General features: G+C 37.7%; 1 protein-coding gene across 2 annotated transcripts in view; it reads left to right on the top strand.

Moving 5' to 3' along the window:
• Positions 1-16953, top strand: part of LOC138701275 (ras-related protein Rap-1) — a 718590-nt gene that overhangs the window by 683700 nt on the left and 17937 nt on the right. For both annotated transcript variants that reach the window (XM_069828000.1, XM_069828008.1), the window contains one exon: positions 5048-5501. In XM_069828000.1, the coding sequence (XP_069684101.1) occupies positions 5048-5501 (454 nt within the window). The remainder of the gene's footprint in view (positions 1-5047; positions 5502-16953) is intronic.

Here is a 16953-nt window from a genome sequence, read left to right as displayed (position 1 = left end):
CTAATATAACATTGACAAATATCAGCCTTATTATTTCACTATGTTAATATGATGGTATATTATGTTTTTGTATTACATAACTTTTTATTTCATATATTGTTACAGTGAATAACAAACCACATTTTCAAATTTTCAAAGTAGAATAATTGCCTGTTGCTAGAAAACGTAGTCTTATATCCAGAAAAAAACTTCGTTCTACTTCTGCAGAAACAATGGGGGAAATATTGAAATATTTTACACAGCATTATCTATCTCAAAATCTGTATCATTGTTACAAATTTCCTCATTTGAAATTAAGTCACAAATTTCGTCCTCGGCATCTTGCTATTATTCTTCTTTACAGGACATTGAATGTTGCCTGTGACGAATAGCAGTATTCGGTCGTAATGTAATCGATCAACTTAAGTTCACTGTTGAACGAAACACACACTGATATCCTCCACCCCAACGCAATTACGTACTGGTACCTAAAGTCAGAGGCGCATGAAGCGCAATGTAACGACATACAATTCTTAGTCCTACTTATTACTACACTTTTTTATTTTGTAATTTCTAGTATCATATTGTGGCGCCATTTGGAATGTTCTCGTTGTGTCAGGGAGTTCCGCGCGCATTTAGCAAGAAGAAGGTGCGGGGAAATACGAACCCTGGCGCTAGCCGTGATACGGAGCGAGGGAGGGGAAAAAACCTACTATGATTGGGCGGAAGTAAGGAAGCATCGAGAAGCGGATCTCTCTCTCTCTCTCGAAGATTCTGAAAGCCACGCGAATCGAAGATTCCAGAACATTTGGTATAATAAATAACACCATGAGTCTTCAGAACAATCAGTCAGTGAGTCTTCAAGTCTACAAGTGAGTCTTCGAGCGACCAAGGAAGCCAGCCTTCGAGAGCACCTGGAAGACCGGAGTTCGATGTGCATTGGAACCGCATCTGGAAGACTTGGGTTCGACGTGCAGTGGAACCGCATCTGGAAGGCTTGGGTTCGACGTGCAGTGAACTTGAATAGTGAGCTAGAAGAACTAGCCAAGGCAAGCGAACTGAGAACTGAGAACCAACAGTTTTGCTGTGCACATAGTGCATTGTGAACATTAATTGAAATTAGGAGTACATTGTTGTTCTTCTCAATAATACACGTCGTGTATTGTCATTGTCACTGTGTGGAGTGCAATACGACTATTGTGTTGCTGTGTTGAGTAGAGTACCCATTGTTGTAGGTGAATTATTAAGAATAAAAGTCACATTGTTGACGGGTGTGTGGTGCTTAAAGGAGAATAAAAGTTACAATATTTTATTTTTATCGTTTTAAAATTGAGATATTAATTTAAACTTATTTAATGTTATTTGAATTTCATGCTTATTCAATGATGTTCTTAGTTGAGGTAGAGCGATTTACACACTTAAATTACTTTTAACTAGCCGTGCTCAGTGGTCCAGTGATTAACATGCTTGACAAGAAATTAAATATCTGCGCTTTCGCACATAAACAAGAAATATTCATTGAAAAAAAAAGTTCTTCGGATTCGATGTGCGTTTTGGTCACAGGTAATCTTGGGCATATTACATTATTTGAAAACACTCAAAACGTCATACTAAATCCACTACATATTATTGAAAATAAAACAATAACATGGAACGTATATGTTACATACAATATTCTTTAACAATTCACCGCTGTGGAGTAACGATGACCGTGAAACGAGCGGGCCCGAGTTCAAATCCTGGTTGGGACAAGTTACCTGGTTGAGGTTTTCCCCGGGGTTTTCTTTCAACCCATTAAGAACAAATGCTGCGTAACTTTCGGCGCTGGACGCTGGACTCATTTCCCTGCATTATCAATTTCTCTTACTCCGACGTTAGATGATTACGTAAGTTAAAAAAAAAGAGTCGTAAAATAACCAATTAAAATGGAGGGTGTTTCACGAAGACTGTGCAATACTCTAGAATGTGATTTATGACATCATTCTGATGAAAAAAGTTCACATATACTGTACATGTGTTCGATTTTGAATAGTTTCGAATAAAATCACGTTTCTTTCTTCCGTAACACGCATTCTTGTGATCTCGCTCTCTCTCTTTGGACGTCTGGAGCTGTATGTGTTACAGAACACCTGATAGCAGCGACACAAAATCTCGTGACATCAGGGTCACGATTAGAGATAACTCAACACGGCTACAACGTATCTACCTAGCATCCGAACAACGGAGGTCAGTGAATGCGGCGCGCGCAATTCACACTCGGGCGGCTACGTGTATTACTGCAAAAGGTGGGGTCTTTGAAAACCGATTTTAATACAAATTTTTTAGGCGAGTAATAACGTGAATGTTCTTTAATGAATTTATAATACACCCAGTAACATTGTTGTAAATAATTTAAATGCTTAAACCTTCATAATATCTACGTTTATGTTTAACATTCAGGAGGACGTAACTCACTCAAATTTAAAAATGTAACATATGTTTATATGAACTTTTTTCATCAGAATGATGCCAGAAATCACAATCTAGAGTATTGCACAATCTTCGTGAAACACTGTGTATGCGGTATATTCTTCAACAAATTTCTTCCACTCACCAAACAAATGCCTAGGAATCCAAGCGCAATAGTCTGATGTTGAAGTTGCGCTACAAAGATTAGGACTATTTAAACTTCTTAAACTACTTTCAAACCGCACAAATCTCTCATTTTACTGTATAATACGATATCACATTTTCAACTGCTTGCAGCTTGAAAACTGGGTAAAAAGCGAGTAGTATATGCAGTTTTCTTAAATTGCAAGGTTATTTATAACCTATTAACCAGCTCAACTCTTCTTCAGCAACTCAACATTGCAAGCAATTTAAATTGCATTGTGAAAAAGTATCTTACGACACTTGGAAAGAAGACCAAAAATGTTAGTTATTTCCACCTGTAGTCGCTAAATTTAAGAGTGTGGTGCGAACTACACATATAAATCACTTATTGGATAATCTATAAACGAAATAGAGACGGCAGTATTGGATTCATAATTACAATCCAGACTTTCTAAAAACAATATTTTAGAACTAGTTTTAAATTGTTTCCTTCCTCTCATCGTATGGCCATATTTAGAACGTCTGGAACGTTTAGATAGAGACTGATATTATATCGCTTCTGGATTAGTGTAAATCTAATCATTATGAGTCATATGAGTGTTATCTGCAATGTTGCGGATTTAGCCTTTTAAGTTACGTTATCTCACCCTCTTCATCCCGTAGGGGGCAGGGTCGAAGGACATTCGCCCGGCCGTTCGATAATAAAAAAAACCTGTTTTACAGTACGTGAACTCTTTTCTCCAGGGTAAAATAGTATTCTCTTTTCATTTGACGTGAATACATTTCCAAAATCAGACCGACACAGTGGTGTACCAGGATGAAAGCGGCGATATAACATCTGTAGGGTGATCCATTCCAACACTATTACTTCGTGACGAATAACACCATTGAAATAAATGTGATCTCGTTTGATCGTGTATACGACTACGATGCGAGCATGATCTTGTGTTGGCGCCGCGAGCCTGGGGCGACTGGCGGCTATTTTGGGCGTGGCTGAAAATTTACGGGCAATATATCTTGCGACTTCGATGTGTTAGCGCGTTTATTTTGGTGCCAAATGAAAGATCTTACCCAAATCTGTGGATGCAAGCCAGAGGTATTCACGTAAAACACTGGGCCGTATTTCCCCTCATTCCACACCTCGATTTTTTACTTTTATTGGCATTCATTATTGACTTAAGAACATAATTTCCAGTCTAGAACACTTTCACTTGCGTTATGGAATGCGTGCTAGTTCGAATCCTCCTGAACGAAGAAATTTTCGCGTGAAAATTCGGCCAGTGTATGGGGATGGTGCCCACTGAAAATTTTGAGAAATTTGGGGGGCTACAGTTAGTAGTGTAATCCGGTTTCGTAAGTCAGCTATAATGGATGAGGAGAGCACAATGCTGAGCACACTTTAAACCCTTACTGAATGAATGGTCATTATCTGTACTTAGGCACTGGACTTCATATCAGCATTCGGTTGGTCGATGTTGTTCTTCCATGGGTTTTCGCGCCACGGATTTTATTATTATATTATTATTATTATTATTATTATCATTATTATTATTATCATTATTATTGTTATTATTATTATTATTATTATTATTATTATTATTATCATCATCAACATCATTACTGCCGCTCCTAACATGTAGGACAGATGCTGTTTCTCTACACACATGGAGCTATCAAACAGGCCAGCTGATCCCTGAGTTTTTAAAATAAGGTGTTACTTCTCCCCTCCTCCCTTCCCATTCGGGCTTGAGCACTAACAAATCACACTATTAAGAGATATTCAAAACTTAGCCGAAACATGAACGATATAAGTGTGTTAGTCGTCAACCTGGAGAGGCCACATTATTGCCACTAAAAGAAAATCTCAAACTGCACCAAACAGATAGAAAACGGGCCACATAAATATATGTTAATGATGAATGAAAGGATAACATTCTCCATATGCAGGAATTTGAGAGAATTTCCTAGAGTCTAAATCTTAATTAAGGAAACTTTTGGTTCACTCATTGAAAATCGTCAAAAAGCTGTAAGATTGATCTAATGTAAAAAACAATAACAGCTCTTCTGCACAGATACTGATCTTTGGGCGATGACACAAACTTCACTAACTAGCAATTTCGTTTCTCCTTGCAGTCTGTCTTGTACGAGATTAGAACAACATGTAAACACAGAATTCCCTCTCGAAATATCGCAATCTAGTTGAGGATAATGATCGTGACAGCAAAATTAACAGTTTTCTTGTTCTTGCAGTTTTCCTACCTTAAATCAGAGTAATTTATGGACACAACACTTTTTGTTTAATATCTTCCGCCATATTGCTAAAATATTAACAGTTTTGCATCTCTTCTGAATGAGCATTTTCAATACCAGAGCTTCATCTGGACATAGTGTGTTACGATCCAATATTCGCCCTTGATTTGTAGCGTCCGTTACAAAATCTTTCATCAACGATTAACACTTTTCTTTCTCTCCACAGTGTTTCCCCTTCAAGATCGGAGCGCCATGTGGACACAGATTCTTCTGCCGGCGTACTGGCGTCCGGAGCCCCAGGCCACGCACGCCACAAGATCGTTGTGATGGGTGCGGCCAAAGTCGGAAAATCTTCTCTTATAACCCAGTTCCTGTACAACACGTTCTCGCCCAAGTACAAGCGCACCATTGAAGAAATGCATCACGGGGACTTCAGCGTGGCAGGCGTCAGTCTCACGCTGGACATCTTGGATACTTCAGGAGCATACGAGTTTCCGGCCATGAGGGCGCTGTCCATGTCTTCTGCTGATGCTTTTATCCTGGTGTATGATGTTAACGACGCCTCCACTTTTGAGGAAGTCAGAGCCCTTCGAGACCAGATTCATGAGACCAAAGGTGGCACAGCTGTGCCCATCGTCGTAGTAGGCAACAAGGTTGACCTTGCTGATGAACATAGAGAGGTATTTATTTCATCCTTTCCTGCACGATTATGTACTAAATTTTTTATATAACTAAGAAACAATCAAGTATAAGTGTCACACAAGTCATTATTGTATTATTACATCTGACTATTTAATACTACTATTACTACTGTTACTACTATTACCAGGCTTCTTCTCATCGGTAAGAGCTTAGACATCAAATAAAGCATTTAGGCACGAATATTCCATTGTGTACCCCATAAACTAGAAATCAACCCATGAGCCCGCAGTGGGTGATCAGCTTCACGATGCTGCTGAGTTTCATTTTCTGAATTTCCTCGGGAGGCAACATATGTTTCCCGAGTATCGATGCCTGATATAGATAACCTGGGCAGTACAGCAAAATGTGAGGTGATGACTCAATAGCCATTCCATATTTCCTACAAACTGGGTTGTCTATGAGGTGGAATATATGTGGATGTTTATTCAGATGGCAGTATCCGGTCAGAGCTAGGAGTTGTTAAATAATGTTAGGTCTTGGTTTCCCAATAAGGAGTTCGGTCTGTCATGGCAAACGTAAACCTCCAGGCCCTCAGAAGACCTCTCACATCGTTCTCCTTTAGAGCATGTATGATTATACAAGGTGTTAAAAAAAGTATTCAATATTCTAGGAGGTGCTAGTATTCATCAAAACAAGAAATGTCTAATGTCTAATAAACATGGGTCCTACAACACATACTTTCTGAGATCTGAACAGTTGTTCATAGGAGTTGCTCAATCTGACGTCCATTCATGGCAATGCATTCCTCTGCCCCTCGACGTAAGGAATCACGCACTCTTTGAAATTTGTTTTAATACGTTAATAAGAAAGTCCTGATAACTATCCCCAGTTAATCTCTGTGGTAGTACATATGGCCCTATTAATCTATCACAAAGAACGCCTCCCCATACGTTGATTGAGAATCGGTGCTGATGCCTTGTTTCTTCAACTGCATGGGGATTTTTCATCAACCTACACATGCTAATTACGAAGATTCACAACACCATCTCTGCTGAACCTCGCTCATATTCGCAACCAAACTTTTGTTTTCAGTATTCCTTGCGGCGTATCATTATTCCATGCCAGAGGTGTCAACTACGGTATGATTATCTGGTAGTCTGCTGTATTGTAGGGCAGAGAAATGCATTGCCATGAATGGACGTCACATTGAGCACCTCCTATGAACAAGTGTTCAGATCTCAGAAAGTATGTGTTGTAGGATCCATGTTTATTAAACATTTTCTTTTTTTAATGCATACTATCACCCCCCAAAATATTGGATACTTTTTAACACCCGTATATATTGCTACTTCTATCAACTATCACTACTACCATCAAATACCAACAACCACAACTACTACAACAAATTACCTACATACTACCAATAACTAACACAACTATTATCAATAACCGGAACTACCACAACTATTATCACCAACTATCACAAATTACCAACTACCAACTGCCATCATTACTACCACCAGCTACCAACTGCCACCACTACTACCAACTACCTACTACCACCAACTATCAATTGTCACAGCTACAACCACTATCTACCAGAGCTATAATAAGCTGCCACAGCTACACCACCAAATACAACTATGTACTACAAACAACTACTAACTTACAACCAAATATCGCAACTACTAACACTAACCACTAGCAAATTAACTACTACCTACGACGTACCATCACTACTACTAGACTTACTACCACTACCACAACCACTATTAGACTTACTACTTCTAGGCCACTACGCTTACTACTACTACTACTACTACTACTACTACTACCACTGCTAGACTTACTACTATTACCACTACTATCGCTAATAGACTTAGTACTACCACTAGTAGATATGTCCACTACCACTACCACCGCTAGATCTACTGCTACCATTACGTACCCTACCATTAAGCTTTCTTGAGTATGGGTGTTCATATTAATTATTATTACACAATTATCTAAAATCACTCTAAAATTATGTGATAATTACGCAGGAAATTAAATGTATATCAACATACATTCAGTTTTATTGAAATTATGATAAGACATATAGGTATGCTATTCAAAGAATACTTTATGTGCAAGAACATTCGGCGAAACATGCCTTGAAAAGAATGGCGTCAACACTGTACACTTTTCCTTATTTTAAAATCATGCACGGAATAAATTACACAAAATAATTGCAGTACGTCTTTATATTCACGAACGAAACTCCTTGGAAGATTAAAATAAAAGACGACCAAGTGAATTTAGTTCCTCCACCACATACCCTGTTCTCGTGAGTGTTATGGGAAGAATAATTATATTTTTCAGCCTTCATGAAATATGTTTTCCTCGTGCAGATATGTTTCACGCAGACTTGTCAAGTAATTTAAATAGATGATAAAATCAAGTTATTTTACCCACAACGAAAGGAATGATACGATAGTATCATATCTTGTTCTAAAACGGGTATAGATAATTCTTTTTTTAAGCCATCTTCGGCAGGGGTTACATTTCGACATTATTTTCTGGCCACTCAAAATATAAATAAAGTTCTATTGAAAATTGCGATAACGGTTGGGTATGAGAGTGACAGGTAATGAAAAATGAGGAAGATTATTGAATGATATTTCGTAATTTATCGTCCTTCATTGTGGTTCATAAAGTATTATTTATGAAAATATATAAAAATGGCACAAATTCAATTCCTTAATGAGAAGTGGAAATTCATCTTCATCCTATTGCAACTCGCTTCCGGTCGTTTTTCCTAATCCATTCTTCCCAAAGTTAAATCTTCCTAAAACCAATTTTCCTAAAATAAAAATTCTTAAATCAAATTTCCTATTTTTTCCTAGAAACATTTCTTTAATACTGCATTAAGCAAATTGAACATAATGTGATAACAGATACAGATAAGATATTGAATTAAGGAAATTGCATATAATGTAAAAAACAAATCTTGTTTACAGTCAAATAGTTTGTGCTAAGGTTCAATTTTATTTACAGTATGTGCTAAGGTTCGTAAGTATGGCAGAGCACGATTTTCATTTTTATAACTGTCGTAATCGATGACAATATTTCTAATTCTTCTCTGATTTGCAATCCATTTATTTTTGGTGCTGCCTTTACACTTCTTCCCAAACTTAATTTCGATCAAATACTTTCTGTATGTAATTGCTCTTTTTTAAATTAATTCAACGCTGAATACAAATCAGGATGGTGTTTTCCAACGACCAGTCTAAAGTGATTGTGCCACCCTTCACTGACATTGTTTGTCCGTTGTAAATTGTACTACCAAAATGATTTGTTACTCCAGTATTTAAATTGTGTACTACCAAACTGAATTCTGTTACTCAATTACGCCAGAATGAATTCTGTTACCACAGTTTCATAAACAGCAATAAATAATAACAACTGTACCCTGTTGCAATACTTAAATACAGTAGGAAAAACAATTAGGAAATATGACCATTAGGAATAATAGTTTAGGAAAAAGCGCTTAGGAAAGGTGGATCGGAAAAAATGGTTATTAGGAAAAAGTGTCATTATTAGGAAAATGGATTAGGAAGAATGACTGGGAATCATTGCAACTGGATGTTTGTAAAAGTTAGTTGTGGTATTTGATGGAGAAAAGTATATTGCAGAATATAAAAATGCGTGATAAAAGTTAAAGCTGTAGCTCTGTCAACTGAAGCCTTCATAAAACCAATGGGACAAGGATTTTATCTCCGGTAGACCTTGTGAGATTTGTGGTGATAGAACACACTTGGGGCAAGTTTCCTTATGTATAACTATATCAACATGCTTTATCAACAGTAATATCACTAGAGGTTTTGATTTATCTAGAGAAAATCAAAATTCGAGTGAGATTTAATTGACTATTAGACGATTAGAAGAAAGTATATAAGCTTAGAAGAAATAAAATAGGCTACTCTAATACAATAAGGCTGACTTACAGAAATTCTATTTCACTAATATTAGCTTCACCAAAATGTTTGAACGGAGCCGCCATTTTCAGTTAATGTCTGCTGTAAACAAATGACGATCGCAAAGCATGTTTTATAGTACCGTAAAGAATTTGCAGTTTTAAATGTTGGCAAACAAAGAAACAAATGCTAGGGTAGTGATAGAAACAAACAAATGCAAGGGAAGCGATAAAATTAAACAAATGTTAGGGAAGCAATAAAATTGTGCGATAAGCAGCCATGATCGGTTGAAAGACGTCTTTTCGTACCGTTTTATTGGTCGAAAGTAGTATGACGTAGTAAAAATGTAATATTTTCTTAAATTACTCTTGTAGCCATTTTGTCATATTTTCTAAAAAAAAAATGCAGGTTATTGTGTTTACATCTCCGCTGTGGCTAAGTGATCTAGACTTTAGGCCTGTATGTTATGTTATGTTTTATTTAACGACGCTCGCAACTGCAGAGGTTATATCAGCGTCGCCGGATGTGCCGGAATTTTGTCCCGCAGGAGTTCTTTTACATGCCAGTAAATCTACTGACATGAGCCTGTCGCATTTAAGCACACTTAAATGCCATCGACCTGGTCCGGGATCGAACCCGCAACCTTGGGCATAGAAGGCTAGCGCTATACCAACTTGCCAACCAGGTTTCGGCCTGTAATACACGGAGTCTGGATTGAAATCCTTATCAGGCCTGAGTTCTTTTATTGAAAAATCCATGATATCACATGTCGCAGACAAAGTCGCAGTTTGGATTTTTCTCGGGGTTCTCCTGTTTGCCCACATCACGAATCAACGTCATTCCTCACTATTTTCTTTCCCTTATAATTCCATAGCATTCCCCGAACGCGACGCACGGAAATGCTTGTCTAAATACGAATGGGGTTGCCTGCTCGGAACCTGGATACTCAGCGAATCTTAGTGCAGTCAGCTGGTGTTCACAGGGAATACGCTTAAGGCTGATTCACAATAAACCGGGAACGGAAACGATAACGATAACGAAAACGGAAATAAATTAAAATAAAGGTATTTAAATTTGAGCATTCACAATAATTAATTGTGAATACTCACATATAAATACATTTATTTTAAAGATATTTCCGTTCTCGTTCTCGTTGCCGTTTTCGTCCCCGTTTTATTGTGAACCAGCCTTTAGCTGAGATCAGCATAAGAGGGTCGTCAAATGTACAGTCTTAGAAAAAAGGTTTGTCGCATAGATACTTTATAACGCCCAGAAAGGAGGCAGTGTGCATGATCACATATACAACGAAATAAAACTAGTAGTCCCGTCGCTCTAATTTCCGGCAGCCAATCGCGTTGCTGGTCGGGTACATTTAAACGTGTGCGTCTTGTGATTCGCTGATTCATTCCTTAAGGCTCGATAAATACATAATATAATCGCGCGCCATTTCATCTCTTTCGTTGGCGTTCGCAGAAAGCACATGAAGACGTTATTTGCAGCTCAATTATTTGCTGAATTACACTGCGTTTGATTTATTAACATAGGAGCTACGACATGATAATGTTTAACGGTGTGGCAAATAGATTCCTCGTATGATAGCTCTGCAACGTAAGAACAAAAATGACGAACGATACTACCTACCTAGACTTTATAGAGCCTTCACTTGCTAAGACGTAAGCAAAGAGGCGGAGTCACGCCGGAAATAACAGCGTCGGGACTATAGTTCTCTTGTGAACCAGGTGGCTCGTTTTCTGATCATGCGCACTGCCTTTTCCTGGGACTTAAAGTATCTGTGCGACAAAACTTTTTTCTAAGACTGTACGTAGCGTTAGAGTTTACCATTCCCTCCTTGGTTTAATGAGAACATGAAGTGTACGGACTCGTATTTCCCTGAAAACATCGAAATGTACAGTTTGGATTATCACAATAACAATAAGAAAGTGAAAATACTTAATAATAATTAAATGCATTCAAATTTGCAAGACGTGTACATGGAAAGTTTGTGGGTGAACCCTTCTGGTCAGTGAACTGTTTACTGGAAACAAAGAAAAGTTACCCAACTTTCTACAGTGCGCTATAGTATCAAAACGTGTTGGTAGTTCGGAACACGAATGCTGCATGATGTTAAGAGAGATGACACTGCACTCTTATTTAAAGCTCGTGTAAACGCTACGAACAAAAAGAGACCACAGTAGTATACAGCTCCGGGCACTCGCCTTTTACATTCCCTTCAGCATGTGGCTTGTTCGCATTACAATGAAAAGCAAAGCATCACAAAACGTCACGTTCGCAAATGTGTTTATTTAAACACGTTACACCAAGAACAGTATTTAAAGAGAGGTTTAGGATTTATAGAGCGATAGACACTAGTGAAATAAATAGAGATACCCAATTCTGAGCCAGGATGTGGTATAAATGTGGGTGATAAATAGTTACGCGGTAAATCAAGAAGGGGAATAAGATTGAATACTGTGTCCAATATCATTTAATACAGATTATTCGATGGTGTTTAGGTTGTTTAGTGAATCTGAAGGCGATTTTCAATGCACAGTCAATCTTTAGAATACAGCGTATGATTTCAATACAACAATTTCGTCCTGTGAAAGTAATGGAATGACATTTAAAGAAATAACACTAAGATAGTACAAAGAAATTATGTTCTATTAAAAGGCTTTAGAGCACGAGATATTTCAAACCCCAATAGATACTGTAGCTGACTTCCTTACATTTATTTATGTCATCTTTATCTTCCTGGCTATGATTTAAGACATGTCAATTCCTGGCGTTTAACAGTTCGTTGGCGCATAATATTGAATCAGTTTTTCTACAATATTATTATTAAATGAATAACTAATAAACAGTTACTCTCATCTAAAGATTAAGAAGATTAAAATTGAGAGAACACCTAATAATTTTATCCTTCTAGGGAGAAGATCTAAAAATATGAATATTCATGCACGTACAGACGAATTTATAGAAACACATACTTAGTGGTCAGTAATAATAATAATAATAATAATAATAATAATAATAATAATAATCATCATCATCATAATCATAATAATTAATAATAATAAATTATTCAGCATGGCAATTAATGTTTCTATATACTCCTAATTGAACCGTTGAGCAAAGTAAACATATTACATTTTGTCCGTCAGAACAACAGAAAAGTTCTCCTTCTGATTCTTTATGAAACCACCTTTTACTGCTTGTAGAGATAGAGTTTGTAGAGCGACATGATACCGCCAATGCTTGCCTTCAGTACGTGAATGAAACACACAGCAATGTACAGGAAACTCCTCGTACCCGTTTGAATGTCTGTGATTACACCCGCTTTGATCACCGCTGGTTTATGAGGTTGCGGAACGTAACCAGGGGGTTCATAGGCCAGTTTGATGCAGTCGCTGATACCGTGCAGATGGTAGTCGCTTTCCTCTCGAGAGGGTTGTACTGGCAGTGCGGAAAACATCAACCTGTAGTGAAATGAGTCCATTGACAAGTAAATTAAACAAAAAAGTGTTACATAGTCAAACGCGTGAAGTAATTGCGAATATGTACGAATTAATGAAGAAAGAAGCGGAACGTGGAACTCCCATTAAATTACGCTCTGTGCAAGAACGGGTAGCGGAAGCAATTGAAGTGTCATTACGTTCCGCTGGTCGCATTAAAGCAGAAGAAGAAAATCGTCGATGGACAGGTTCAATGAAGATGTTATTCGTCGAAATGTTAATGACTTTTATAAAACAGAAAAATAGAAACCGACTCTGAAGAAAATACTTATGAAAGTGAAAACGTCTATCAATTTCGATGGCAGAGTATTTACGCTACGAAAAGTTTTCAAGAAACTGGGATTTACGTGGGAGGAAAAAAAAAAACAAGCAATAAGAGACAATTTTTAATTGAGCAGAATCGAATTCGGGCACTGAGAATTGCGTATCTGCGAAAAATAAGGAAATATCGCTGTAAGTCCCGACCGATTGCATAGATGGACGAGACGTATATCCACACATCGCGCATAATACCACAGCCTATAGAGCAGCCGTGGCGAAGAAGAGTTCGTGCCCCGAGCCACTGTGTAACTTACAACGTGCATAGCACCTCTGGAGGGAGGCGGACACCCGAAGGGGAAGTGAAGCAACTGTCTGACTCAGTAATGGATTTTCATTTTCCTTACGTCCAGCATTTAAATATAATTTTATACAGTACAAGGCTACACACCAATGTTTCGTACGTACAACGAAAAGAGAAATGTACAAGAAAACATAGGCCACATTATCACGATCTGAAATTAACTGTCTTCAGAATATCTCTGCGACAGAGTTTCAAAATCAAGAATTATGTCACTTACTGCCAGACGTAGTTGATCACGAAGGTGTTTGTCTGTCAGTCGTGATCTACATTTGATTTTCACTATTTTCATTATTGGAAATAATTTTTCACAAACGTAAGTTCTAGCGAACATGGCTTCAACAGAGCAAGCGAAAGAACGAAGCTTCGGATACTTATTTTTTGACAAAGATTTGAAAAGTTCAACATCTGTCAAGTCCTTACATCTAGCTTTCATTGCAACATCACACTGTAAATCTATGAGTTCAAATTGAAGATCTAACCGCATCATTCATACATCTGCTGAAAAAGGGTCGACGTACAGAGATGTCATGCTCTAAATTTCTTAAATCATGAAATCTGTATTCACAAAATTCTTGTTTAAGAATGTTCAGCATCTCAATGTAATTATGTAATTTATGAGAAGCAATATTTGGAAGAGACTGTAAACATGGAAAATACTGGAGCTGGGACTCGTTTAAGTGTTCCATCAAGAGCGTCAGCTTTCTTGTGAAAGCCTGAAGTGTGCTGTACATTGCAACAACATTTTTCTGGCGACCTCGAAGTCTCACATTTAAGTTGTTCAAATGCTCGCAAATGTCACACAAATAAGCCAAATCACAAATCCAGGTTTCGTCGCTTAGTTCTTGTATTTCCATGCCCTAAAAACAATTATACAATTATCAGAAAGTAAATAAATGAATCAGCAAATAATAAAATTCAGTGACAATAAATTGTGGAAGTTTACTAAAATTACCTGCTCTCGCATAAATGTTGCTACTACTTCACGGAAGTCAAAGAAACGTCGTAACATCGACCCTCTGCTAAGCCACCTAACATCGCAGAAATACTTCAGATCTTCCGTGGATTCTCCAAGGTTTTTAAGCAGTTCTCTGAACTGTCTAAGCTTTAACGCACTACCCTTTATTTTATTTATTATCTTTACAATAATATCTAGAACTGATTTCAACGACACTGACTTGGTGCAAAGTGCCTCTTGATGTAAAATACTGTGAATTGCATGAACTTTATTCAGTATACTTCTTTCAACAAGAAAAGTTTTCGATCTTCCAAGAAAGCCCTTCTTTTCGCCCACCATTGCTATCGCTCCGTCTGTTGCCACTGCCACTAGCTTAGACCAATCTAAATTGTGACTCTCGACACTCATTCGGAAAGAATTAAAAATCTCTTCACCAGTAGCATTGTCTTGTATGGGAACTAGGTCTAGAAGATATTCCTCAACATTTAACTCTTCGTCAACGCCACGAATAAAAATGGCCAATTGTGCCGTACCTGTGATGTCAGTACTCTCGTCAATTGCAAGAGAAAAATTAACAAAACTACTGAGTTTTATGTCCATCTGTCACGTGACATCATTAGAAAGGAATTCAATTTTTGTGGCGATAGTTTGACGAGAAAGATGTAAATTTTCAAAATTAGGAACCTCATGTGGACACAAAATTTGAGCAATTTTAATCATACAGGTTTTTAGAAATTCCCCTTCCTGAAATGCCTTACAACTCTTCGCAATTTCCCAAGTTACCAAATAACTAGCGTGGTTCCTTTTCTGTGCAATGCTTTGTGTATTACTAGTAGTCTGGGGTTCATTTCTTTCTTTCTTTCTTTTTTTCAATTCCAGCAGTCTATTTGCTCGGTCTAGACCTGTTAACGAAATAAGAGTATGACTATTCATCCGCAAATAAAGACTGATAATTATTCCGATAACAATAATAACAATAGTAATAATAGTAATAGGGTTATAATAATAATAATAATAATAATAATAATAATAATAATAATAATGACAACAACAACAATTACCTTTCAATGTTTCATAATGTGGGTGACATGTAGTATAATGCCGTTTTATGTTATATAACAGTTTTCCTTGTAATACTTGCGAACAAATCATACATTTAATATTCTCACCATATTGGCAGCAAAAAAATGCGTCCTCCCATCCTACTTGAAACGTTCGTTTTTGTAGAGGTACAGTACATGTATTGGAGAGAGACATTGCGACGAAACGCCACTCGCAGATCAGAGGCAAATACAAATGGAACGGAGTTTGACTCCAGTGAGTGAGAGGGTGGGGTTGTGGGAGGTAGAAATGCACAACTATCACTGCGAGCCACAATGTGCTCGTGAGTCGCATTTTCGCCGCGGCTGCTATAGAGGACATACAGTGTGCGGCATGTATACAACTTACTGGCATTGTAATCGGTCGTAGTGAGCGTGTCTAGTGGGGAGATCCGACCGCTCTCTGTAGGGGAGGAAAACGAATCAGCGGTGAATGGCGGTGACTTAGGCCTATGCTCCCGTATAAACAATACACCGGTAACTGGTACTAAGAATACGTTATGTTCATCTTGAACTTCATCCAAGCATATGTCGAAAATTATGTATTTCTGGATGCAAGAATCACATCGGTGTAGAAAATCCTGAAACACATTCTTCAGACACACTCTTTCTGTTCGTGAAGAAAAACTTCCTGCGCTAAATGAGGATTTTCAATGTCCAAATGCGTTTTATTCCGAAACTATTTAAATGGAACCAAGCCTCATCCGATATTATTAATAATAATGAAAAGGATCAGCAGTAGTCTACCGTCATGAACAGATTGCAACATATACTCACAAAAATTCACGCGATTGGCTGGATCCCCTTGCTGTAATCTACGTACCACTGTCACTGTAAGCATGAAAGTGCAGGATTTTCATTCCTGTTAATGCTGATCTTTGTGACATGTCGCATTCTTGTGCTAATCGGCTTGAAGATTTCCTAGGACTTAGCTGCATTATTGCTTGAAGTTTTTCTTTGTCAAAACTGTCCTCATTCGGTTTCTCTTTTTGCCTTAAAGACCCTGTTTCTCGCCACTTTCTAAACAGTTCAGTTACGCACTGTCTCGAAGAGACGGTAGCTCCAGGGAAATTATGTTGAAATTTACGTGCAGAATTGTCTAAGATTCTTGCAACCAGAAAGGTGGACATCACTTTGAACATATGCTCTGATAAAAATAAAATTTTCTTCTTGCCTGTTACCGGTGCATTATTTCTATGGGAGAATAGATCTAAATCACTGTCATCCACAGCCGATTCGTTTTCCTCCCATGTGAGAGAGCGGTCGGGTCTCCCCACTAAATATGTGCGTTACGACCGATTATTGATGTGTTGCAGTGTTTATTTTGTTGTAGTTAAGAAAAGCA

The sequence above is a fragment of the Periplaneta americana genome, chromosome 1 (genome assembly GCF_040183065.1).
Source record: "Periplaneta americana isolate PAMFEO1 chromosome 1, P.americana_PAMFEO1_priV1, whole genome shotgun sequence".
In the NCBI taxonomy this organism is placed as follows: Eukaryota; Metazoa; Arthropoda; class Insecta; order Blattodea; family Blattidae; genus Periplaneta; species Periplaneta americana.
The sequence above is the reverse complement of the archived record's forward strand: the minus strand, read 5'-3'. Positions and strand labels throughout refer to the sequence as shown.